Below are 27,349 nucleotides of genomic sequence, written 5' to 3' on the forward strand. Positions count from 1 at the left end.
GGGAATGCTTTGGCTTTTTACATTTGCCACTATTGGATTTTTCTATAGAATCTATGGTTTGCAAGAGAAAGCTCTGGAGTTTTTTCTGATTACAACATAACTTTGTAGTTTTGCCAATACTTGTCATTCTCAATGAACTGAATTACATGTAATACTGAAACCTGACTGTATTTGGGACTGATACAAACTTCAGAATCTAGTTCAAACATATTGAATCATGTGAGAATGTGCAACCCAAATCTTTAATAAAGGCTGGGCAATTAACTCCAACTTACAGATAGAGGGTTTTTCCTCGTTTGCCATGATACCAAGTAAACAAAACCTGTTGTAATTTTGGCTCAGTTTTTTCCTTTTCCTTCTGGCTTAATTCTGATCTCAGAATGGTTAAGAGGAGCAAACTTTGAACCAGTCATTCAGTCACCCCTATTGTCAGAGGACTTTTATTGATATAGTAGAAATTAAGCATCCAGGTGTTAGATCTGGAGACTAAGAAATTCCTCTTAAAATGCAAAGAGTAAGAATCCTATTATTGAAATATGTTTTGCCTGATATTTAGCTATTGTATTTGAGAATATACATAATGAAAACTGCATTTGCAGAATTTAACATTGATGTATTATTCTAAGCAATTCACTATTTTTGTAGTAGAAATCAGAAGAACCCTCATCTGTCTGTGAAGCAATATAAAGTTATGTGGTTAACTTCTATCAATTATTTTCTCCGGAGCCTCTGGTTTATGCAAGCAGAAACCTAGAAACAATTCCAGGTGAAAAAGTTCTGCGGGACAATAAGGAAAAACGTGATCAACAGAATCGTCTGAAAGAAATAGATTATCAGCTGGAATCCCTAGAGAGAAGTCTTGTAAGTTTCCTACTTTTGTCATATTTTTCTTCCTTTGGTCTGGGAATGTTAGAATTTATCATCCCTTGTGTCTTTAAATAAAATCAAATTCTTTAACCTTATGTAAATTTCTGAAGGAATCCCCAAAGAAATATGCAGTCAAAAGCCTCAAATAATTAGTCTGGGAAACCTTTTTTCTTCAGTTGTAATGCATACTTACCTTTAATATAGGATCTTTCAGAGTCAAAGACATTATTCTAATCTCTTCTTCCTCAGAGGTGCATAGCATAAACAATAATATTTATATGCATCCTAAAAAGGATTTTTTAATGGCTCATGTACTTCAGTGTTCTTTGAAGGACCAGGTCTGATGAGAGTATTGTATACACTAAGTTATTGTGGTAATCTTTCTTTATTTTCACTAAATTGAAAGAAAAATAGCATTTTTATGTCTGTGCATTGTAGAAATTTGTTTCTTGTGTATAGCTGATTTTAGAGTTTTTCACTTAGTAAGAAAAACATAAATATCTAAGTTTGTTGTGACTGACCAAAGATCTGTGTAGCCTACCTTTTTGTCTTGGAGGTCTTTATTTAGCAGTAGGCTTACTCTCCACAAGAACCAGAGTCAGGAAATGTATTGTTCCTGTTATATTTTATCACCCTCAAAAAGGAATCTCTAGTGCAGACAAGAGCTTTGTGATTCAGGTGGCAGCATAGCCACAGTGATATAATCTCAATTACTTATAACACCGTTGCTGTAGTTGCAACAGCTCCAGCCCCTCAACATAAGCAAGGTTTATTCTGGCAGTGCTGGAGTATGCATGAAGTATGAGAATAAAGACTTCAGACAAGGAAACAGTGGTTGTTTTAGAAGCTGTTCACTTGGGGGTGTGTGACTACAATAAGGAAGCATATTTACTTCTTATTTATTCACTGTACCAAAACAATCGTAGAACATTATTTTAATACACTATTATGTTGTATTAAACAGTTAAAATAGGGAGACAAATAAATAGAGGAAATCTGTGAGCTTTAGTATATTGAGTAGGTTAATGGGTAATCAGATAGAAGTAAGTCTGCATATTGTAATATTTTTCTACTCATTGACCTTTATATCACTTTTTGTTGCTACTGACCTTGCTCATGAGGCAAGCACAATCTGAGGAAGTGTGTCTGGGGATTGTATGATAGTGTACAGCAGGCCTGGGAAATGCAGTGGGCTGCTGACTCATTCAAATATTTTGTTTATAAATGGGTCAGTTCCAAAACTTGGTTGGGTTATAGCAGTTTTGTTTGGTATCACATTACATGCAGACTCTTGCAATATACCACCCATTCTTCCTTGACTAGATTGTGTGTATTTAAAACTCTAAATTGATAGACTGTAATGCCAATTTACACTGTTTATAAATACAGAATGTCACCTGCACCAATGTGTAGCATTGCTGCCTGCATTGCAGCACCTGGCAGGGCTTCTTTAGGGGGACACACTGTCTTCTGATCATTGCTGCTCTGGAGCATGACTGAGATCATGGCATGTGGATGTCAAATATGTGAGTAGTAGGTCCTCTGTGAGATACTTCAGATGTCAGTGAAGGTAAAGTGTTCAGGTCTGAATGCAACTAGGTTTCTCCTTCTAACAGTAAAGTTAAATTTATAGAAAAGATACATTTTCTTGAGTGAAAAAATAACAGCCTTAAAAAAAGAATTTTTTTTTCTTTTTAATGAAACACACATAATTGTATATTTTTTTTTTTTCTTAAATCAGATAATTTATATGCAGTTTTGTTTTGACCTTGTTTCTATACCAAAGTAATATTTTGGCAAATCTGGTCTCTGCCAAGACACTGCATGATGAAAAACTAAACTGAAAACTTGGGTTGAGGGAGGGAGTACATAGATTGCATGTTTCCAGAATAATTTAATAATTTCTGGAAATGCTGGTTTTTATTCAATAGGTGGCACTCTTCACTGTATGTCAGAAGAGGAATGCCTAGGCATGGTTCTAGGGGATATTTTGACTGGTAATAAAGTTGTCATTTCTGCTTTATAAAATGCGGGTTGTGAGAGATTTACCTCTCACTTATGGCAAGAGTCCATGTGTGCAGCTTTTAGCATTGTTATTTTTCTACTTTTTTTTAAAATTGTGTATTTAAAATCCGTGTTTTTAAAATTCACGTTGCATTTCAAGTTGTCCTTTACTCTTTCCTAAACCACTGCAATTTGCTATGTAAAATTATAAACAAATTCTCTGCTCTGAGTAGGGGAGGTGATTTCCCAGCAGTTAGGAGTGTTATTTCTGAATGCATGGTTATACTTGATAATTGTAAAACACAGTATTTTACAAACATAGTATCTGAGAGAACTTATGTTAAAATGTATTTTGAAAAGTCCCTTGGACAATATATTTTTGGTTTTCGCTTCCTAGGTGGAAATTATGAATAGTTTATCTAAACAGAATTTAGCTCTGTGTTTTAGGACGTTACTTGCAGTAGGTGTAAAGGTAGCTCTATTGGCTTTTTTTGGTGTATATGGTAGAATGCTGTATTTTCCCCACTACTGTAAAATTATTTAAATTTATTTGTATCATGGTAATGACCTTCTCTTCAAGGGGAATGAATACATTAATCGTATTTCTGGAGAAGGCTATTTAGTAGGTGCTGGCTTCTGAAATGATAACATTTATGGATTCCTCCACTACAATTAACCCAATATATCATGTAAGACTTCATGGTGTCAGCTAAATCTGGGAGTAAACTCACAAAACAAAGACAGAAGATAAAACTTCAATCTAATTTACATTTGATATAAACACATAGAATCTGCAAAATATTACATTTGAATTAGTGAAACTAAGGGCTTTGGAATCTGAGTTCCTCCTTTACTTTGAAAAAAATTGTCCCTAGTGAATTCATATACCAAAGAACGTATTGTATGCATTGTTGAAATGCATAGTGAAATTTCAATCCAACTGAAATGTATCTGTACCGTGGTATCTGGGCCCTTGCTGAATTTCTTTTAGGTTTCAGTTTGACCTTAGTTCACTTGTTCTTCATTTGAAACCATGTCTGACTCTCTCCGCATTCTTTCATCTTTCTGTTTCCTGGAAACCACTGAGCTTATCTTTGTTTTGTGGATTGCATTGTTAACTGCTGCTTCAAAAAAATACCCAGTTCAGCTGCCAAATGTGTGTTGCTGAGCATTAATGAAAAGAATTTTATATAGAAAGAATAATAAATGTAGTTATTTTTCAATTGTGGCTTTGTCTCCTTGGCCGTTTGTGATAATCCAGTGGCACGTTTGATGATGTGTTGAATTTCTTCATGGCAGACAGTAGATTTAAATGCACATCAAAGCAAGTTATTATTATAGCTTTACATTTGCTGCCTATATTTGTGTTGATTTTTAATGTCTTACACCGGAAGCTGATTAATTCCTGCCAAAAGTCTACCTACACATCTCTTTTTGGATTTTGGTTAAATATATAAAATCATAAACTCTTCAAATGCATGTGGAATATATATGCAAGTAATAGTGTATATGCACACATATAAATACCAGTTACCTCTTGGCACAACCAAAATACTGATACTTTCTTGAAAAAAAGGTGTCCTCTTACTTCTAGTAAGTGCTTTTAAAACAGAAGCTAGATATAGTTACCCTAGTCTTAAATTTAAATTTATCAGATGTCTATACACCTCTAGGAATTATTTTTTTCCAAGTTCATGCAGTCTCATGGCCAAATGCATAGTGTGATTGTTAATTATTAAGGTTTTGTTTTTTGGTTTTTTTTTAAATGCAAAGTAGTGTTAGGAAAATATACATTTGGTTATTAGAGTAGCTAAAATTTGCAGAAAGGTGTGCAACTGGGGAGGATGATAAACAACAAAAATAATAAATGTGACAATGCTGTCAGGAGCTTTGATTACCTGTAGCAGCTTACTCCAAAAAGTATAATTCTTTTCTTTTTGATGCAAAATAAAGTGTATCTGTGGGGAAATCTCAGGGTAAAATTAATTATTGTTTGGTCCTGGAGAAGGTCTTACATCACTTACATCATTTACTGTGCATCAGGGTGATGATGGGGTTTGTTTTTACACGTAGTCTTGTTGCAATTTTAGCCCAGTACTGATTGAATTCAGTGTGCCTGATCCTGAGTCTGTATTAGGCAGCTTTCAGAAAAGAATAATAATTTCTTACCGACCTCTGCCATAGTTCCTTTCTTTCCTTCCAAAGGGAAGAAGAGAGTAACATATAGCCCTACCACATATCTGGAAAGTAATCTGTCAACCAGAGAATACTGTAAGATGTTGTATGACAGTCTTTCCAGAAATTAACAACTAATACTGTAAAACACAGAAACATGGCCATGTTTTTAACTATTCTGTCCATTGGTAGTCATTGTAGACTACAGCAGATAAATAGCAAACATCTTTATTTTAGTTCATATGGTATCATGTGGTGTCTGGCTTCTAAATAAGCATGTTTTTGTCCATAAAAGTAGAAATTGTTTCATGAAACATTTTCATAAAACATTGTACCAAGTAAAGGGAAAAAGACAGCCTATCTAAATAAAGTTGAGATATGTCACTCTCTATGTTATTTCTTCAAAAAGCATCTACCAGGTGCTAAAGTCGCTTGTCAAGCTATTGTCGATCTTCAAACAAATCTTGTTTATTCAGGTTTTACAAGACTTCATTCTAATTGTGCAATTGTACAGGGTTGTTTCAGAGTGAAATGTGGTGGCATTTCTACCTGGGAAAATATCAGTGTGAAAGTCTTATTTTCTTCATTTAACAGCTACTACATATGAGAAGAGAGCAATAAGATTAATGGTAGATTGACAAAATGTAAACATTTCACTCGTGATTTAATAAATTTATTGTGTATTGATTGTTTTCCACTGTACTGTGGATAAGAATGAAGTGGCTGCCTAAAGGATTTGTAAAAAATATTTTAAAACTACATGTTACATTAAGATTTAATAAAACGAAGTAATTTTTGTACATATGTGGAATTTTAAAAACGAAATTATATTAAAATATTGATAAGTTAAACCCTTAATGATGCTTCTAGTTTATTTATGTAAATGCCTGGTAAATTGAACTGCATCCATATGGTGGTCCTAAGTGGTATTGCCAGTTGCATCATAAGTATTAGTTATGTGTTGATACTGTATATGAGAAATCATTGCTGGAATTTGGTACCTGTAATGGGGCCCGTTTTAAATGTAATGGATTTCTAGGTAACAATGATCAAATTTTCTGTCCGTTCAATGTACTGATCCTCCTTCTCCCAAAATGTAATTTCCAATTAAGACAACAACTCTGCTGGCTTACAACTCTGCTATATTGTGGTGTTTGCAATCATAAAATAACAAAGTATCTCTGACTACTCACCCATCTCTAAATTCATATAGTGCTACTTATAGTCATTGTTTGATCTCCTCCCATTTTGTGTCTGTAACATAGCTTATATGTAACTGCACTGCTTTCTTAATTTTGTTTATTTAGCGCCATCAAACAGATTATTATTGGAAATGTGCTTTTTCTTAGACAGTGAAAGAGTCCATCAAAACTGACTTGCTTCTGTGCTTCTGTGTTATTTATTCAGTGTATCTGTCACACTGCTGTCCTCTCTGACCTCAACAGCGTTGTTGTATTTGCCTATTACTTTTTTTCAGTATGTCATCAATTTTTCTGTCTCCTGACCTGTCATCATCTCCAACCTGTGTTCCACATATCTACTCGAAATGCTCTTTTTCCTTCCTTCTAAACTCCCCTTTCAACCTGTTATCCTTAGTTCATGGTTGATATAAATAGATGCCTTCAGAGCAGGATGGTGCCCTTCATCCAGTGGTTGTATTTGTAAACAATTGCTCATTGCCGTGCTCATGGCTGAAGCCTTCTGGTTAAAGGCACTCAAGCATATTAAGCACTGGATTTTTGGTGTTTTCCAGGTACTTGACTGTGTACATGTACCTTTTGTATGGATATACTTCACAAGCTGATTTGGGCTTTTCATTTCTCCTACCTCTTCCCTGTTTGTACAACATGTAGCATCACATTTCGATGCAGTAACTGTGGTTTCTAGCTGTGGTAATATTGAAGTAATGCTTAAAAATTCTCTGGTTAGTAGGTGTCGACTGTGTAAAATTTTCATGATTGAAGTGTGCATGTCCCTCTGAGGCAGGGAGAAGACCTGTTGTCACATGTCTCTACTGGCAAATGCAGGAATTCCTCATTCCTTGCTGCAAGTTAGCACTGTTCTTTAATCTCTGTAGGAAAGAGGAATTATTTTTATTGGCCTGCTTGCACTCTGTACTCTAAGTGAAATAGTCAGGAAAAAGCCCTTGTTACTCTGCAAGTTTGGCTGGGGAAGGCTGTTTCTGCTTTTCCCTAGGATGTCCCATTCAAATTAGAAATTAAAAACAACAGGGCTGCTGTGGAGGAAACGTTCTGCAATGTGTACTTAGGTGTAACTTATCCTTTGCGGGTGAGCATCTTAATCTTTTGAAAAGTATATGAATGCATCTCTCCATCTTATAGTCGGTGGCTGTGTGATTTTTGAGTCTGTGATAAATGTCAACATAGGAAATTTTGGAAATTTATCTTATACCTGTGTGTGTCTGTATGTCTGCATGTACAAACTCTGTAGTAGGGCTTTGGTTTTATTCTTGAGACACTTTAGCTTACTAGGACAGGATGGAAGTGTAGTCATACAGCATCTCTAAGAGTGAAAGATATAAAGCACATAGCAGATGCACAGGTTGGAGATACTCCTGTAAACTACATCAAACTATTTGACAGCCACATGGGATTCCTGGGCCAAAACCTTCTTAAATGTCCTAGCTATATGTGACGTCTATAAATATTTTTAATATAGTTGTTGGCATGTTGTTTATTTCAGTTTAAGCTATACAATATTTTATGTATTTTCACCTATGAAAGGCAGTAGTGGTAAACAAAATGTTATTTTCAGTATGATTCCTAAGAATATAAAAAAATCCCATTGAATTTATAGATAAGAGGGATACTGCAATGAATGTTTTCAAACAAACTGATAGCATACTGTGATAAATCTGATAATCACAGTTTTATAACAAAGCTTAGTTGAAAGCTTGAAGTATTTCCAACAGAATTTTGGCTTCTAGAAAAAGTTTCCTGTGATGACAACAGCAGTATTTCTAGCATGAATGTAGTAATTTTATTTTCAGAAACAAAGTAATCCTGTTTACAGAGTCAAACAGTTGGTTAGAGTAAAGATTTGGAAGTTTTTTCTCATATATCTAAATAGTCTAATTATACATAATATTTTTTAGTTGTGCTGCACAGCACAGGTCAGTATCAAAAAATACTTAGGAGTCTGGGATGTCCTCTTTCCAGAAAATCTGCACTTAAAATATTCCCTCTCATTAGAGCTAAGGGCATATAAACCTTTGATGGAAAAAATAGGTAAATGCCCAACATTCTGTTACTGAGTATTTGTACTGGTTGCCAGTTTGGCAGGGTTGGGCACCTCGTGGCTTGTCTCATGCTTAAGTCAGTTTTTTGATGCTGGACTGAGCATTCCTTTGTCTATGGCCTGGTTTGGTACACATGCTCAGAGCATGCCAATACAGCCAAGCAGCCATAGGTACAAAGAGTGTTATCAGCATGTATGATCAAAATTTTGCTTTTTCTTTCAGAAATATAACCTGGTTTAGAGTACACCCCCACTCTATTCAACCTAAACAATTTCATCCAGTAGCTTTATCTCTATTTTGCTTCAGGCAAGAGAGTGACCTAACTCTACATAGAAATCTTTTTCTAAGATTTAGAGGAGGAAGGTCATCATCTTTCCCATGGTGCTATTACGATATTCATCAAGGAACAATGTATTCAGGCGAAAACCAGCATAAATTAGAAGGACCATATTTCTCTGGCCTGGTGATGGGTGGAATATTGAGCATTGGTGGTATCTGTCATGCAAAATTCATGAAGAGATTGTTGGACAAGGAACTTCCTTTTTCTGATGACAGTCTCACCATTGATCTAGATTAATGGTTTTCTAACACCATGACTTTTTTTTTTTTGGGTTTTTTTTTCAGTCCTAGTGCTTTGTTTCAGGGCTGTGATGAAAATTTTTGAGACTTGCTTATGTCCTAGCCATTGAAGTCTCTCCTCATAAAAAGGAACATTAGGCTGAGACTTAGAAATGGCTTTCTGGGCATGTACTTCTGTAACTATGCAGGGCAAGTGTAATTGTCATCACACAGATTGATTATGTCCCTGAAAGAAGCATGGCCACATATTTTGTGATAAATCCTAACATTTAACACAGTCCTTCAGTTCTTAAAGAAGCAGGGTTGTAGGATCATCTCCTTGACTAATTTTTCTGTTATCTGGATTGGTTTTGGTTTTGATTTCCCCTCAGAGCAGGGTGCTAGTAGCACCAAGCTTGCAGATACAAGCCATTCACTTCAGATTGGACTTGGTCATCCTTGTGGGTCCCTTCTGACTCAGAATATTCTGTGTGATTTGCCTCCTTATTTCTTCATTTTGGCACTGCTCTGCTTAGAGATTCTGAGAAGTGTACGTTGGTACATAATACTGCATGATAATGACCACTTTTTACATGTTCTGTACTACTTATTTATGGAGAAATGCTTTCTACATAGGGTGTTACCTTTACTTTCAACTATTCAGGTAGTACCGAAAAAAGAAACCCATTGTAATAAGTTGACATTGGAAGACAGAAGATACTGACTGGACTTTGTAAGAAATGCTTCTTCATATGACCCATTTTTATTTTCCTATTCTGTCAGTTATGTTTTGGTGAATAGGTGTATTTGAATTCCTTCTGTAGAAGAGGTTTCACATTTCTAAATTATTCCTTCAAGAGTATTTCAAGAGTAATCCTTTCAAGAGTATTCTTTCAAGAGTATATCTTCATAGGCTGTTTTCCCCTGCCTCTTCATTTGTGTAGTTAGTTATATTTCCCAAATGCAAAATCCAGTCAAAATTAAACACACCTCCATACTAATAATCATTTCCCTTTGTATGTGCTCTGTCACTGCCCTTTTTTTTAGAACAATTCCCTATTCCTTATGTGGTTGACTTAATTTTCTAATATGCAGAGAACTCCCTGTTCCATTCTGGTGGGATCCAGTCATTATTCATATCATATAGTCTTTTCTGCCTGGACTATTGATGTTCTTTTTTTTAAAACTATATATTTTTCTTTTGATTGCATTTATCTTCCCTAGTGCCTCAATACAAAATGTAATTATGTATATCTTTTGAACACTAAACAATATTTGTTGCTAAGAAGAGTATTCAAATGTTCTGAATGCTTTCACTTTTTGAGATGTTCGTGGAAAAGAAGATTAAAACTGAATAACTGCTTCTACAAACATGGGCATGTGGTTGTAGCAGTTCTTTTTTTCTTCCTAGCTGCTTTTCTTTCTGTAAATCAAAGCCTTCCTTCAAAGAAATATCAAGGAAGAGTGGTGTCTCTCAGCAGGGAGTCTTCATTCTGCAGGAAACAAACATTTTGTGCCTGTCCTCTGCTATTGGCTTAAATGTAATAAGAGCCTATTAAGAGTGTGCTGGAAGTTTCTGGTTTGTGACAAGCAGTCTACAGAGCCTTTTTGTGTTGAAGCCATGTATATTACTTTGTCAGTGTAATTGCATATAAATATAACACAATGCTACAGTTTTTTGATTTATTATTTATTTAACAGGTATATGTATGTAATTGAGAAAGATTAGAGTTGTTTATGGTTAGAATTTCACTCATATATAATATCTTGTACTTATTTTTTGTTTAGGATAATTGATTGAGGAAATAAAATCCAATTGTAAGAGCTAACAAGTGTTTTGTTGTTACACTTGCTAGTATTCTTAGAGGCAAAGCTAGAAAGCAGTAGTGAGGTGACTTCAAAGTGATAGCAATAACCAGCTAAGAATTTTTAATTTAGTAAAGGAGCAAAAGAATGGTGATCTTTTTCGTATTGTATGCAAAAGAAGGCATTGTAGCCTATATTTGTGAGAGAAATTTCAAGTATAGTGTGATGGTGGTCCTTTTCAGAAAGGCATGTCTGTGAACTTATATAAAAATAATAATGAACTTGAATTATGTTAATTCAAGGAATGACAGAATTAGTAACTCTATAGAATGTAGGCAGTATGCACTTACTTGTGGAGAAAGATTAGAAATAGTCATCATGCATACATTATTCAGACTCTTTGAGTCACTTAGACTGTAACCTGTAAATATTATAGGTGTGAAGTATGGAGATAAATTCAGGGTGTCTAGTGAATTCATGCAAACAGTCATTATGCAAACAAATGCCTTTCCACCTGAATGATACAAAAATGGAATTATCAGTGTTTGAAATTACTGTATGAGTAATTTTGATTAGTTTTTCAGTCTCTGTCTCATTACCTAGTGACTTCCAGTTACTTTGTAGTTTTCTCAAGGTGTGTTTCTCCCTTTTTAGTCAATCTACCTGTCAAACACATTTTGATTGGAGAAGAGTGAACACTAAACTGTAATACAAGTTCCAGTACAGAAATGACCTTTTGTCTTTGTAATCTTTATTTTCAGTTATCTGTATTTCCTTATCTGACAGTTTGCTTTTTAAATGTTTATAGTGTAATAATTTTAGTTATTTTATGAAATTTTTGTACTGTCACTAGGTGTTTCAGGTGCAATATATGTAAGCTAAAAAACTAAAGCATATTATTGGAAACAGAATTGGTATGTAAGCAGGAAAATCAGCTGCAAATTTAGATTTCTTATGTTTTATTTTTAGATTTCTTATGTTAATGACGTGTTTTTATTTTCATTAAAATGAATAAAGACAAATTAGATTAAATCTGTTTTATTGTTGCATGCTAAAGAAATTGCCTTTTTTTCCCCTAAATGCAAGTGTTGCTTAATAAGAGGATGATCATAGTAGGAGAAGTAATATCTGTATCTTGCTTGTTTTTATACCAGGGGTTCATAACAGCATTTAGCTACAGAGTGAAGTGAGTGGACAAATCTTTTAATTAACCTCCGTCGTGGTGCATCATGCCCTCTCCATTAAATAGATGTAACAGGGAGAAAAGCCAGTTGTTTCTAATAATTTTCTAGTGCTTTTGTGGTTTGTATACTTCAGTGTTCTGAAGGTCGGATAGAACTACCAGACCATAAAATCCAGCCAGCGAGAGATCTGGAGCTAAGAGAGCTCAAGGATTTATTAAGTGATGTGAAACTCTATTGTTTTGTGCATGTGTTACATAATTGCTGTCAGTGCAAGGCTGTTAAAATTCCCTGCTAGTAATAACACGAATACCATTTTATAGCTTCAAGAGGAGATAAAAGAAGTTTCTTAGTCAGCACTTCAACAATATCACAGCACATGTCAGTTTTATTATTCTGGGGCCTTCAGATTTGGCAGATGCTCTCCATTCTGGCTGTGGTGTGGTAATTACCATATAAATTAAGCAGTGAAATAAGCTGAGTGCAGCCTTATCCCTGCTGCCTGTAACCAGGTTGCAAGTATCACAGTGTGAAACAGGCATAATTCAGGCTGATTATATTTAGAAGGCCGCGTTTTGAAATCCTGGACCTTTATCCCAGTTCGAGTCAATTTTAAAAGTAAATTGAAGCTGTTTAGTTGCTGTGCAAACAGAGGGATCATTCTTTCTCCACAAGGTACTCTCCATAATAGCATTCCAGGAATTAGTTCAATCCATCCTGGTTTGATTCATAGCCACTAATTATATTTCAGCACGCATTCTAATGCTTCAAATTATATGTGTCCCTACTTTAATGAGTTGTAACTAGTCCTTAAATGGGGAGCTTTGCACTTTTCTTTTATATCTAACAGGCTTTACTTTGGATTTTATGGGATTAAGCTACTATGGAAAATCTTGGAAAGTAAGCTGAAATTAGAGGTTTTGTTTTATTTTGTTTTGTGCTTCTCCCCGCACCCCCCCCCCCCCCCCCCATTTGGGAAGCTTTGGAAATTGTTAAATCAATTGAGTCCAAATGCAAATTTCTCAGATCATAGTGGTAAACCAGGTATTTTTCTCCATGTGATAAGTAGTCATATGTATCAAGAATGAGTAAAAAAAATAAAGACGATGTGGGCAACTGATGCTTTTTAAAATCAGAAAAGTTGTGTTGGAAAATAAAAGCCTCAAAAGAAAAATAGTCTATTACGTAATTTTTTTTTTCTGGTGTTGCATTACAGAAGTCAAAGCATTTCAGAGAACTGGATATGTTATGAATGGTGTAAAGGACACAGAAAAACATGGCCAGGGTTTCAGTGGGCAAGTGACAAAGCTAATGATGTAACTGCAATCTTTTAATTTAAATTTTTCTTTTAAATTCAGTGTAATGGAAAGAACAAGAGCAGAAACTTGTGCCATCAGTGTTTGGCTACAGTTAATTGTCTTGCTTTACTGGACTATTTTTTCTACATTAAAATATGAATCCACAAAACTGCTGCACTAGAGATAACCTCTGATCTTTTAATAGGATGGAAAGAAAAATTGCTTGCTTTCCACCTCTGAGGGATAATGTGGAAGATATTTAAGTTATTAAATTTATAAGAAGTATCTTTGCATTCAAAAGATACTGAAATTCCTGTCTTCTCAGTTTATGAGAACTTTTGGAATAAAAACTGTTTTCCCTGTTGTGTTGATTTTCTTCAAGTAGAGCAGATGGATTTCCTTTTGCATTCTTGACATGAAACCAGCAGTGTAAACAGTGAGACAAAACTGAAATAATAGGAATTTTAATCTTTAAATATCAGAATTGTATTTAACTATTGTAAAAACAAACACTAGTGTCAGAACCAATTTCAGTTCAGCTAATTTTCTGACTACTTCAACTCCTCTTTGGTGTAAGGTAATTCTTTTTTCTGCTCTGGTTTGTTGTTTGGTTGGGATCCTTTTCCTCCTTTCCCTTGTCCTTCAGTAAGCTTTTTTCAACAGCTGATTGGCTTTTTTTTCTAACTGACGATTTAGATACTTTCATGCAGCACTTCAGTGACCTTTAGAAACAACGGTGGTACACAAAAATAAGCTCTTATTTGAATGGCTTGATTTTGAGTTACTAAGGACTCATACTGTTAAATACTGGGGTAATCGTTCTATAAGCATATTGAATGCATTTTGATGTGGTTAAAGAAGAGGCATCTCCACTCTACCAGGTGGATGGTACACGACTTTTAATGAATTTTTCTCTTTTGAAGAATCCTATTTCTTTCTCAATTTAGTAAACCTTTTCTGAAGATAGTATTAGGTAAACCATTTAAATAAACCCCACATTTTCTGTGTGTGTATCTACTCTGTGCATTGTTATTAATTCTTGCTATATAATTACCTTCATTAGGGCTCTTCTGTTTGCATTTTCTTAAAAGGTTACATCAATTAAGACCTGCCGTAATCTCACAAACTTTTGAGAAGTCACAGTCATACTACTGTATGACTGCTGTAGAGATCTGGTTGGGCAGAATAATTTTAATATTGAATGCTGAAGTTTTGATATTCAGATCTTTCAGTAAATGCTTTGTTTGGTAAGACCTTCATGGGAGTATTTTCTGTGCCTGACAGATATGATCTGAGAACGCAGGTAATAGTGGATAAAAACAGTAACTGGTGCTGAGAATATGGGAAGGAAAGAGCTTGGTTAATCAGTAGAGATTTGTTACAGTTAAAGTTTGATAAACTGTTGAACTTGCTTCATAAGCAAATACATACAACAAAACAATTCCAAGCTACTAATTATATTATACTACATGACTTCTTATCTGGATTTTTGCCAGGTAGAAAATGATTAGGCCAAATCTTACTTGTACTTTCACAGTTGACCTCCCAGTAATCCCACAGAGGAGGAAAAAAACCCAAAAAAAACAAACCCAAAACTCAACTAAAAGCCACGGGAAGTAATATCTTGTTGGGGAAAATGTGCTTAAGTGTTGTCCAACTTCATATTGCTTCTTGAAAAATTTAATTCCACTTCCATCTGTTGCTCTCATTCATTCACAACTTTACCTATTCCATTGCAAAAAATAGTTTCAAATAAAAGTGAAATCCTTCTTTTATGCAGGTATCTAAGACATTAGTAGAACCTGTTACAGGAACTCCACATACTGCATTATGTATTTGGATGGAGCTCTTGACTCTCTAGCTTTTCCTTCTTTACTGTCTCTCAGGTTTCCTGTTTGTATTCTGTTTGCTATTATTTGTAGTGTTTTTCTTTGAGTTTCATGGACTAACCATGTTAAGCAGGGCAATGTAGATCACAGCTGTTCCTCTTATGTTTAGCTAGTTTTGAATGCGGAGTTTACTTTTATAAATTCCATTGAGCAGGCAGATAACAGAAAACAAAATGCACTGTGAGAACAAGATATTTTAATGTGCAATTTTAATTCCGATTTATAATTTTCTGTCATTTTGGTTTTGGAACACAGCATGCAGCAAATGCTTTCTAATTCAATTTGTTCTTAATCTTCTCAATTTGAAACAATTTCTGTGGTTTACCTCACAATTATGTATTTGAAACTATAAACTGCCAGGTGATGTGCAGATTTGCTAACTGTAAATAAATATAAAGTTTAGGTAAGGTTAAATTAAGTAGTGTTGGTGTGTAGTTTTGGTACAGGATACCAGAATCTCATGCAGAAATATTATTTATGTTCTGGCGAAAGATAAAGAGTCAAATTGTCTTAATTAATCTCCATTTATCATTAAGCCTTACTAGGTTGGGTTTTTTCACTAAAAGGGAAAAATTGCTGCCTGAAAAAGCCTACACTTTTCTTCTAAAGGTGTCCAAATGTGATGTAGAAAAAGGAAACAAACTAAACTTCACAAGGGTGAAGCTGGGAATGCCTTTCAGCTCTTTGATACAATAGAACTGCTAATGTCCTTAATAGAAGTTTTAGAAGGATGTAAAAGCTAATGAAATACTATAAGAACAATATAATGTGCAAGACTGAAAATCCTGTATTTGAGGGATTTATGGTATAGCAAGCTAAATTTTGAATTTAGTGATTTTAACAATCTGTCTGGCTTGAACTAGCTAAGTATTCTCTGTAGGAGAACATTTAAAGTACAGTCTAATTAATCATTAATACAGTTTAGTGAAATGAATGCCCCCTGCAATGAGTTTGCTCTATCTGCATAGCAGCCAGTTTCAGTCACAGCTGAAAATTGCACATGCTTTCTGCTCTGAAGAAAAGTATTCAATTTTTGGATACTTGTTATTGCAAGAAAATACAAGGAAAAAAAAATAAAGGTACACTAGATTTGGAGTGAAATTGTATGAATGTATTCTGAATCATTCTTGCATAGCTGCCTAGTTCAAAATGCCTGAAGACAGTTAATGTGTATTTCAGCTTCATGGACTATTAAGTATTACTTTGGCCCCAAAAAATGCAGTCTTCAAATAATTAAACAATAATTTAAAAAATGCTCTGTTTCTGTTAGTTATAACATCATAATTTTGGAAGCTGGTGGAAGCTTTCAGCCTTTTGAGTTTCTTTTTGTTAAGAAAGGGGAACGCTGCCCAAAATTCTGTGTGCTGCCAGATTCTTCACAGATTGCCTGTGTGCAAGGTTGTAACTGTAGATGCAGTAAGGTGGGTGTCAGGTAAATTCAGAGAGGGAGATTACTTGTATAAGTTAATTTATAAGTCAAATATTAATTTTTTTTCTTTAGGTAACTAAGATTTTTTTCCCCAGAATAATCTGCTAATTCATGTTCAACTCTGTCAGAAAAGATACATGTAAGAACTTAAATCTTTGCATGACCAGTCACTTTAGAAACTCTTGATATTATATAAACAAGTGTACACTGCAAGAAAGGCTGCATTCAACTAAATGAAATCCACTTAGTCCTGCATGTGCATTCAAGTGCTGTCTGTGAATGCTGTTTGTACTTGGGTGTCAGTTTGCTTCAAACATATTTAAAAAAGCCCCTCATGCAGTTTCTTAGATTGTACTTGAAATGTTTAAGGAGTCTGCTGAAGGCTTAAGTCAGTTTAAGGTTCTAAGGTAAAGCTAGTCATAATCTATGCTCATGATTGCCATTAGCAAAATTGAAAAGTCTGTTAGACTGGTTTTTACTAGTTTACCTTCTAAAAAACTAGAAAGTAGACAGATGTCCTTTCATTTTGAGCAGAATACTGTTATTCTGTATTTTGAGTACAGGATGAGTATTATAGCTTGGATAAAATAAGAAGTCTTTCATTCTCAGGCCCATCTAGTTTCAAGGAATGTCATTTATGTGGTAATTTCTTTCAGCATTTATTTCCTGTCCTAAATCTTGAATGAATCAAATGGAATATATTACCTGTGGCATAGATTTTCAAATAGTATCATCTTGACTGTCTCTTTGCAAGGAGGAAGAATAGCCTGATACTGTGCTGCTTCTTAGGCTTTTGTGCAACTCTGTAAATTAGTTATTCAGAATTATTGCTTTTTTCGAACATTTTATTTATGTATGAATATACATGCATGATAGTCTTTACAGGTAAACCAGGCAATTGTTTAATGAGCCATAACTTTTATGGCTTTTGGAATAGAGTTTATCACAAATGGTCATGAGCCGTATTCTTTGTTATGTTTTTGTAATGTGACAGAGAAGGAGCAGAATACCTATTTAAAGAAGAATATTTGAAAGGGAATTAATTTTCTTTAACACATTACTCTTCTTCCTCTTTGTAGATATTTGTGTCTTAGCACAGTAGCCTTAACAAAGAATTCTGGAATAGGAAACTGGTGATAATAGAAACAGTGGTCTTGGACTTCTGCAGTGAACTGATAGTGTACAAGTTGTTCAAAACATTTATTTAAATATCACAAATATTTTCACTTAACCTAGAGGCATAGTTCTGAACATAGTTCTGAAATAAATTTTTTAAAATTTGTTTTTCTGCCACATATAGTATGGTTTTGACTAAGAAGGTTTACATAGAATCATTTAGTTTAAAAAAGATCTTTAATGTCATTGAGTCCAATCCAGCACTGCCAAGTCCACCTCTAAGCTATGTCCCTGAAGTGCCACACCTACACATCATTTAAATGCCTCCAGGGGTGATGACTCAACCACTTCCCTGGGCAGCCTGCTCCAATGCCTGACCACCCTTTTAGTGAAGAAATATCCAATCTAATCCTCTTGTAGTGCAGCTTGTGGCCATGTCCTCTGTCCTGTCACTTGTTAAGTGGCAGAATGCCCATGTGCCTGCAATCTTCTTGTGGGCAGTTGTTGGGAGCAAAGAAGTACCCCCCAGCCTTCTCTTCTTCAGGCTAAACGAGCACAGCTCCCCCAGCAGCTCCAGCAGGACTTGTGCTCCAGATCCTTCTCCCCCTTCATTGTTCTTCTTTGATTCTGAATTTTATTAACTAGTAAAGTTATCAATAAAATTAAATACGGTGGTAAGTCAAAAGTGTATTTAGTGTTTGAACATTAGTAATGCATAAGTTGTGCAAAGCAGTAAGAAAAAGGAACTAGCTATTCAAAATATAGTACTTAGGCTGAGAGAGAGAACATAATGAATGATATCTTTAGCTCAGTACAGTATCTGTTTTGTATATTTTCATTTTTTCAGAATTAAAACTTAGATTGCTGGGTTTATTGGAAAAAGTTAATATTGGTCAAAGAACTGTTAAAACTATTACTATATAGACAATGCTAGAAATAATTTTCATCTTGAGTTACCGTTTTTATTTTTCCATTCTCACAGATTTATCAGGACTGTTCATATAAAAAATGAAATAGTAGGAAATGTCTTAGGCTTATTTTCTGTGAAAGCGGAATGTATACATATAACAAATGTGTTACTCTTACATTATAGTTTATAATAGCAGTGTGATAGTTTGGCTTAGGGTGTCCAAAATGTCAGTAGCTTATCTCTAACTTTTGGCATCCTTTAATAATGATTATGCTTTATTGGCATATACCTGCACAACTATCTTTAATAAAATGGGAAACCTTGCTATAAGTAAGGTTTTGTTATGTGACAAGTAGACTAAACAGTAAAGGTGATTAAGTGTCAAGAATTCATATTGGATTTCAAAGTGTCTTACTTGAGACATGCTATTGAGTTCTCTTCCATATCATACATGAAAGACATAATATTGCTAGACATAACCATCTCCTCACTTTTGGTTTCAATTGTTTTCCCTCTCCAGAACCAACACAATAGTTCTGTTTAAAAGATGAAGTCAGTATTTGTGTATTTAGATGCTTCTAAATACAGAAATGGTGTATTTAGTGGTGAAGTTTCATAGATGTTTTAATTATATAATTTTACTGCATTTACTGTCAAGGGGTAAATTCAATGGCTTTGTCATAATTATGTGTACATGCTTAAGGGTGTTGAAGTATGAAAAGAAGAGTCTGCTTATTTAATATTTTATGATCTTTTCACTCTGTCTTCACTACTTAAATTCATATTGTAAATGTCTGATCCTGCAAATCCATGCTTGTATTGTGAATTAAAAGAACTATCTATAATTTTTTTTTAGGTTTTTATAGGGTTTTTTTTGAGTTTATTTAGGATGAGGCCTGTAATTTGCATTACTGGAAATTATGGAAGTGGCAGAAAAGTAACATAACTCATTATTCTGGCCTATGCCTATGAGATGGTGGAATGCTTTTTTGCATTTTCTTTATGGCAATAACAACTACGAACTTCCTCCTGCTACACTAAAAGGTGGGCAGAAATATTATGATAGTCCTATCTGTGAAGTTTGACTTCTATGTGATTTTTAAATTATTGCTAGGTGAGGTTTGTACATGGGTATTCAGTTGTGTATGCTTGCTTAGGTGCTGTGTTGCCAAGTCAGGCCACAGAAACCAGGGCTAAATTTTCAAAACACTGTGGCATCAGTAAACTCTGCATAGTGCACATAGGCTGTGTGCAGAGTCATTTTCTCATGCAAATTATTCCTTGCATATCTAGCTGCTGCTTTTACCATAGTAACGTGGAGATTTGCTTTCACAATAGCAAAGTGCCCATTGTGTGCACATAATAAATTAGATGCATAACTCTAATCATTTGAAAAGAGTTTTTTGCATGACCAGATGAGACATTGCAAGGTAGCTATTTTGCCTTGAGATGGCTGGCTGTGAAAAGAGCCAATGAAAAAAAGGACAGATATTCCTTTTTTCCTTCTTGGTAGTTGTCTCTTATATTTCATCATTTTGTAGAATTGGTTTTAAAAACTTTGTTTTGTCTCTTTACTGGTCAGGAAATATTAATCTTCTAATATGTAAATCATATCATTGCTTAAGCAATGGTTCATATGCATGAATTTTGCATAAAGTAATAGAACTTTTTTGCTATGTTGTATGGTTTGGCTGGATGTGGTTTCTACCTACACTCTTTAAATGCATGATTACTGATCTACTTAAAGACCAGCTATTTTCTGCTTTTATGGGAAACAGACGGAATGTCTGGAATTCCACTTACAAAAAGGAATCTGTATCCTGCTGAGTAATAGCAAGACGGTTGTCTTTTTTTCCTAGCTGCAGATGTAAAATTCAATACTCAAAGGCATGCAAAATATTGAAGGTGATTTATAGTTAAGATTTAATATTGTTCCTTAAATTACATAGCTATAAGGAGTATATCTGGCTGCAGGATTAATTTCAAGGGATGTATCTTAATCTTTTATTGGAGAAATATATTTCTTAAAGGAAAAATAAAAGTAATAGATTTAAATGTTTCAATATTTCATATTATTTATATTTTTACATGTATTTGTTGCTGTTTGTAAGCATTTGTTACATGCATGTGTACTTCCTATGACTTTACCAAGTTTAAATACACAGAGCAACTAAAATTCAATGCATCATTGAATGTGTTTTGCTTACATTGATGACAGCAGAAACAGATGCTCAGAAACTTGAAAGATACAGCTTTATATATTATTAAGCAATTGAAATACATTATTCTTAAGACTTAAATATCAGCCACTTCTGACAACAGCAATGAACCAAAATGTTGCTTCACTTCCATCAATAACTGTAATACAGATAAGCAGTGCATGTATATTCTTCTTTTATGGGCTGGACATGTATCATTATTTTAAGAAGATGATAATTTGCATTTACCCAGAAAAGTTCCTGACATTTATTTCATTGCTAACATTTTATAATTATTTTCTATTTATCAGCCTTTTTTTTTCTGAGGAAAAGTATTGTAATAAGATGAAGACATTAGAAATAATAAACATGAAGAACCTCAAGCCATTACTCAGTTTGAAGAAGATATGTGGGGATAAAATAGCAATTACCCTCTTTCTTTACTTGTGTGGATTTTGAATAATGCAAACTATGTGACTACATTCCTCAGCTTTGAAGATTTTAGCAAATCATTGTTATTTTTATAATAAATTAACTCTTAATTTTCTTCTTCAATAAAATACTTGGGTTAGCAGGTGAAGAAATGTCACCAGTTTCTATCTTAAAAAGATTTAATTGAACATCATTTTTATGCTAACAGAAATCCAATTTTAAATTTGAAGTCCTAGATAAAGACTTTTGAGTGCTTGTTTATGGCAAATAGAGGCAAAAAAAAAAAAAAAAAGACTGGCAAGTTGTGTTGTTGACTACTCTTCAGAAGTGCACCGTGTAAATATACAATTTGTAAAAGTGTTTTTTAAAATTTAGAATGAAACTGTCAAAAGCAACTTAGAATTTGGATAAGCACAAAAATCTTCACTCTCATTTTTTCTGCAACCCTCTGGTTATTGAAATCACAGTGCTAATCTGTATGGACATCTAGTAATTGGAAAAATTCCACATGTCTAGGAAATAGAATGAACAGCTCCTTTTTTTTTCATGTTGGGAGGACTAATTGTTACAAACATCCAGAGTAGAAGTGTGGGAGAACAGTATTTAAGTTGTGCCAGTTGTATGTTTGAAGTGAAACACTTCATGCCTCTGAAGAAGTAGCAGTGAGATGTATGCACTGTTTCAAAGGGGGAAATAGGATTTCGGGGGCTGGAGATTTTTTGGTGTAATGAAAGCACAGGACTCATGCTGAAGTAATTAAAATTCAGTCTCCTATTTAGGTTTTATAAATCTCATTTTATAGGGTTAAAATACTTAGTTGCTTGACCTGTTTTTTTGTGTAATTGACACAACAGATAGTGATAATTCTGTTGGGACTGATGGAGCCATTTAGACCCCTATATACAGATCAGAACATGGGTGCCTGCCTTTTTACCAGTTTACCTCCTTTTTCTATTTTGATTTGTCCTATTTTGATTGCTTCCATAGCTTTTGGGGGTTGGCTTTTCAGACTGTTTCAAGGAAGTAAGTTTATTTTACTCTTTTATTTCTGCCTTTGAACAATGAGTATATTACCATGTTCATAAATTGTGCTCAGAAAATTAATGTGCTTTAATTCCAGAAAGAGTAGTACTTTGCAGGTTCCCTTAAATAAAGGACAAGACTTTTGGAGAGAATGCTGTGATACTGGGGAGGAAAAAACTGCAAACAGTCCACCACATTTTCCTTTGGCAAGTTCTCTGTGGCTGAGGACACACTCTTACTGAACATTTCAGAAGTCATTCTAGATGTGAAATCTCTATAAGGATGTTGTGATGGGAAGTCATCCAAGAAACAATGTGCCATAAATGAAGAAATAACATAGTTATACTACTGTCTCTGTTTATAAAATATAACTTTATCATGTTAAAAGCATTGTAATACTAGCCAGAGTGAAAGGGAATACGAATACACCTCCATCCACTTGTCATATTATTTTTTATTTTCTATGTAGAGCACACCAGTAACGAGAGACTCAAAGCATTTATTTGGAGGAGATGAACTGTTAAGGGAACATTCAGCATTCATACTGTTTTCTGAAAATTTCGGTTTTGCTGGTTGTTTTTAGCATGAGTTGCCTTTTTAGTGCAAGGTGGTTTGTGTGCTTTTTTCCCCTAGGCGATTTCAGGTGGTAATGTGGCAGGGCAGTTGATATGATGTTTGGAGCTGTGGCTGATTTGTTGCTGTTGATAGAATTTTGAGGCAAATCAACTGTTTTGATGAAGCAGAAAATTGTCTTTTTTCCTTGGTTCTTGTTTCTCAAATTTTGGTTGTGTTGTATTTCCCACATCTACTTTTGTTTGCCTTTTCTGGTATCGTAGTCCTTTTCTCTTCCTTTCTTTCTCTGCTTTCCCCATAATAGAGATGGCCCCTTTTGGGCTGTTATCGAACCATTATGATCACTGCAACCTGCTCATCCCTTCATTTCTTACAAAATCTTTCTGTCATTAGTGCTGTCTCATGCTTTGTGTTTTCTCCTTTAGTTTGTGTAGCTTCCTTCTTTGACCCCTGTGTGTTCCTTCTGTTTTGTGTCTCCTGCAAGAAATTTCTGATTTTTAGTCCCTGTAGAAACTACTCTTTGTCAAGAAAACAGAGAGGGGAGTATAAGAATCTCTTCTAAGATCTTTTTCTCCTTTTGTTGACGAGAAGAAGGTAGAATGGGAAATTCTTTTCTCTACTCTCAGTACCTTTTTGGAAGCACTTCTCTCCCCCACTAGGGAAAGTGTGTAAGGCTTTTAAATTCAGGAAGCTTCTAGTTGCTGTAAGTAAGACTGGATTCAAAACCAGGTGGCAGAGATGAATAGACAATGTCTGTTAACAGTGCTGTGTTGAATTCTACATCACAATGCCTACCCTGATGAGATTCTTTTCTTCATACTGAAATAAGAATTTAAGTAGTGCACAGTGGATCGCTGAAAAATGCTTTAAGAAATATTAAAAAAAAAAAAGTATAGCTATTGTTTTGGTTTCTTTGTCTGTTTCTTTGTTGTTTAAATTCAAACTGTTTTTAATCCTTCAACCCCTGTTGTTTCTTGCATTATTGCTCTGAATGCACCACACATTGTTATTTCTGCCCAAGTTCCCTTCAATGAGACAGGGTTGATCCATTGTCCCTTCTAACCTCATATTGTGGGGAAGTGTTGAGAGTGTGAACTAGAGAGATAAATTTTTGTATTTGGAGTACCACTATGATTATTAATATAGCTGTATTTTTTTCTTATTCTCTTCAGTCTTTATTGCCATGAGCATGTAATTGGGTACTGAATTTGGTATTTGTCCTGAATGCTCGCCTCTCTAGAATATGTGACTCCAGGGGAGGAAAATTCTACTGTGACATCAATTAATGGTATTGTGTTGTATAGTAGGCATGAATGGCAGAAACCCAGCCAGTCAGAGGCGGCATGTAACTTCAGGTTCTTTTGTTGAAATATTCAGAGTTGGTTTAAGCTGGATACAAAGCTTTGATTAGTGCATAAAATCCCATCACTCTGAAAAATTTAAACATACTTTAGCTACAGACTGAAGATGGGAGGGGATATGGATGGTTTCTTGAGATTTTACTTAGTCATGACATTCACAGCTTGGATAATGATTTCCATAGAATAGGATGAAAATGGGAAGCATTATTTACATAGGTGTTTGTAAAGTACAGTGTTCTTGTTCAAGTTTGAAGGCAATACTAGACTGGGGAAGGAGAGAGAGGGTCATGCAACTCTCAGCTCAGTACACTTTAGAGCAGGGGTGCTGTCCAGAGAAACTTCAGCAAGCTGGGGGAATGGGCCAACAGAAACGATATGAAATTCAGCAAGGGTAAAAGCAGAGCCCTTCACCTGGGAAAGAGGAACTGCCAGCAACAGTTCTGGGGACCAAAGGCTGGAAAGCAGTTCCAATGAAAAGTGCCTGAGGTTCCTGGTGGATGGGGGGGTCTAGCTACATGGGAGCCAGCAATGTGCCTTGGCAGCAGAGCAGGCCAACAGCATCTTGGACAGTATTTACAGGAGCAGAGGCTCCATATGATTACTTATATTCTATTGTTTAATGTTTATCCTAATTTCCTATCATGTTTTTGTATTTGTAAACAATGAGCCCATTGTCTTCAGTAACCATTTCTGTTACTGTCCTTTTTACAGATTTTCACTTCAACTTTGGGCAAATTTCCTTTCTTTTTGAGGGCAAACTTGTATATATGTGAAATGTGTTGCTTCATCTCAGCATGTTGACTGGAAGCTGGGAACTCTTCACATGAAATTATTGCCCTTCTCACAGAAATAGTTCCTATTATTCTAAATGTCTATATCTTAAATGAAGGGGAAAATATGTGTTTACATTATGTTAGTCCATTGTGGTGGAAATTTTGTGTTTTGAAAAGAAAAATCTTCATGTTTGGATGCTTGTCCATCTCTTAATAAGTAGCTGCTGTAGAATGCTACAAGGCTCTGCCAGTGCTTTTTATAAACATGAAGGATTGTACAGGTATTTAAAATCTGTAGTGGGCATTCTCCAATTATAATCAACTCCTGCTTTAAATAAAGTCAAATCAGACTTGCTAGTTGACCAGTTAGTGAGTATCAGCCTGGAGCATTATGAAGGTAGAAACATGTCTAACAAATGGGAGCCAAGTTATACAGGACTGGCTTTCCTCACACTACTGCATTCATATGTTTATCAGCCTGTTTTAAACATAAAGATTTACCCCCTCCTTTCAATTTTTAAATAGTGATAAGCCCTACTGACATCTGTCTTGCTTAGGCTTAATGCCTGGCACTTTTAAATCATTTTTACTGTCACTTACAGTGTTTAAGAAAAAATCCAAACCAACCAGTAAATGTAACCCTTCACAGATGTTAGTAGGTTTATAGCACAGTTGTTTTAATATAGCACAGTAACAGCTTTGTTGCAGGAAATGTGAGCAAATGTCTCTTTCAGCAGAAAATATGGGAAGAATTTAAAGAGAAAGAATATTTGGGCACTTCAGGTGCTAAAAGTAAAGCCTCTATGCTTAAAGTGCTGAAGGATCTCTAGCACAGTTATTAAAACCCCCCAGTTTTAGATCTAATTCCTGTTGAGGCTGGTTGTGCCATAGAACCCCCATGTGTCTGTAGGACAGGGGGAAAGTAGGGCTTTTTTATTCAAAAAGCCACCTGAGTTGTGAAATTGAAGTTAATCAGATCTCTCTTGTACAACTTCTGAGTGGAATCTGGTTCTACTTTTATGGCACGCAAGATTGCTGGAAACAAGGCTGTGGAGCAGGTCTTGTTGAGTGTGGTCACACAGCACATGCAGGATAACAAGGGATCAGACCCAGCCAGAATGGGTTTAGGAAAGCCAGGTTCTGCCTGATCAGCCTGAACTCCTGTTGTGACCAGGTGACCCCCGTGGTGGATGAGGGAAAGGCTGTGGACGTAGCCTATCTGACTTCAGTAAAGCCTTTGATGCTGTCTCCCATGGCCCTCTCTTGGAAAAGCTGGCAGCCCACATCTTGGACAGGAGCACTCCTTGCTGGGTTCAGAACTGGCTGGACAGCCAGGCCCAGAGAGAGTGGTGGTGAGCGGTGCTACATCCTGTTGGCAGCCAGCCACCAGTGGTGCACCCTCATGATCAGTGTTGGGCTGAGAACTATTTAATATCTTTACTGATGATCTGGATGAGGGGATTGAGTCCACTATTACAAATGTGCAGATAACACCAAGCTGAGTTAAAGTATTGATCTATTGGAGGGTAGCAGTTCTCTGCAGAGGAACAGATGGGCTGAGACCAACAGCAAAACCAAGTGCCAGGTTCAACAAAACCAAGTGCCAGGTCCTGCAATAACCCATGCAGTCAGTGTTGCAGGCTGGGGGAAGAGTGGCTGGAAGGCTGCCCAGTGGAAAGGAATCTGGGGATGTTGGTCAACAGCTGGCTGAACATAATCCAGGATGTGCCCAGATGGTCAAGAAGGCCAGCAGCACTCTGGCCTGTGTCAAAAATAGTGTAGCCAGCAGGAGCAGGGAAATGATTCTCCCACTTTACTCAGCACTGGTGAGGGCACACCTTGAGTGCTGTGTCCAGTTCTGGGCCCTTCAGTTCAGGAGGGCCATTGGGATGCTGGAGTGTGTCTGAGGAAGGGCAGCAAAGAGATGGGGTACTATAAATGGGGTATAGCCTTTTCTGGGTCAGGCCAAAGAATCAGAAGAGAAAAGCATACACATGAAAAATTTAGAGGACTCTTGAGTCATTGAATGAATTATTAATGTCTGAAGGGAAAATCAGATGAACTCAAAATGAGCAGATCGCCACAGAGGATCAATAAATGTATGCAGACTTTTGTAAGCAGTTAACAAAGCAATCTAGGATTAGGTGGTATGACAAAATGTTTAATTGCCCAGATATCCTTTGAGAAAGGTATAATAGAGTAAGTTTAACAAGCATTCACTGGTGACTTTTTTCCTTTTAGCAATGTCATAGTGTTTTGGTTTTTCTTTCTTTAGAAGGAAAATGAAAGCAACTTGCTGGAAAGTTTCTATAGATGTAGTTTTAAAGAGTGAGAAACCAGCTAAAAATGGCTAAGTGAAAGGCAACTTGATTGATGTGACAGTGCCATGATGGTACTCACAATGTTTAGTGAAGAAAACAAAATAGAAAAAGTGGATGTCAAGAAGCAGACTCTGAGAACTAATAGGACTAAACTTCTCAAGAGAATAAAGATTGAA

General features: G+C 35.4%; 1 protein-coding gene across 1 annotated transcript in view; it reads left to right on the forward strand.

Annotated features, from left to right (window-relative positions):
* FSIP1 (fibrous sheath interacting protein 1) overlaps positions 1-27,349 on the forward strand; it is a 65,173-nt gene that overhangs the window by 15,526 nt on the left and 22,298 nt on the right. The window contains exon 11 of the mRNA XM_041401056.1: positions 727-861. Within this exon, the coding sequence (XP_041256990.1) occupies positions 727-861 (135 nt within the window). The remainder of the gene's footprint in view (positions 1-726; positions 862-27,349) is intronic.

The sequence above is a fragment of the Onychostruthus taczanowskii genome, unplaced genomic scaffold, assembly GCF_017590055.1.
Source record: "Onychostruthus taczanowskii isolate IOZ18803 unplaced genomic scaffold, ASM1759005v1 scaffold1, whole genome shotgun sequence".
In the NCBI taxonomy this organism is placed as follows: domain Eukaryota; kingdom Metazoa; phylum Chordata; class Aves; order Passeriformes; family Passeridae; genus Onychostruthus; species Onychostruthus taczanowskii.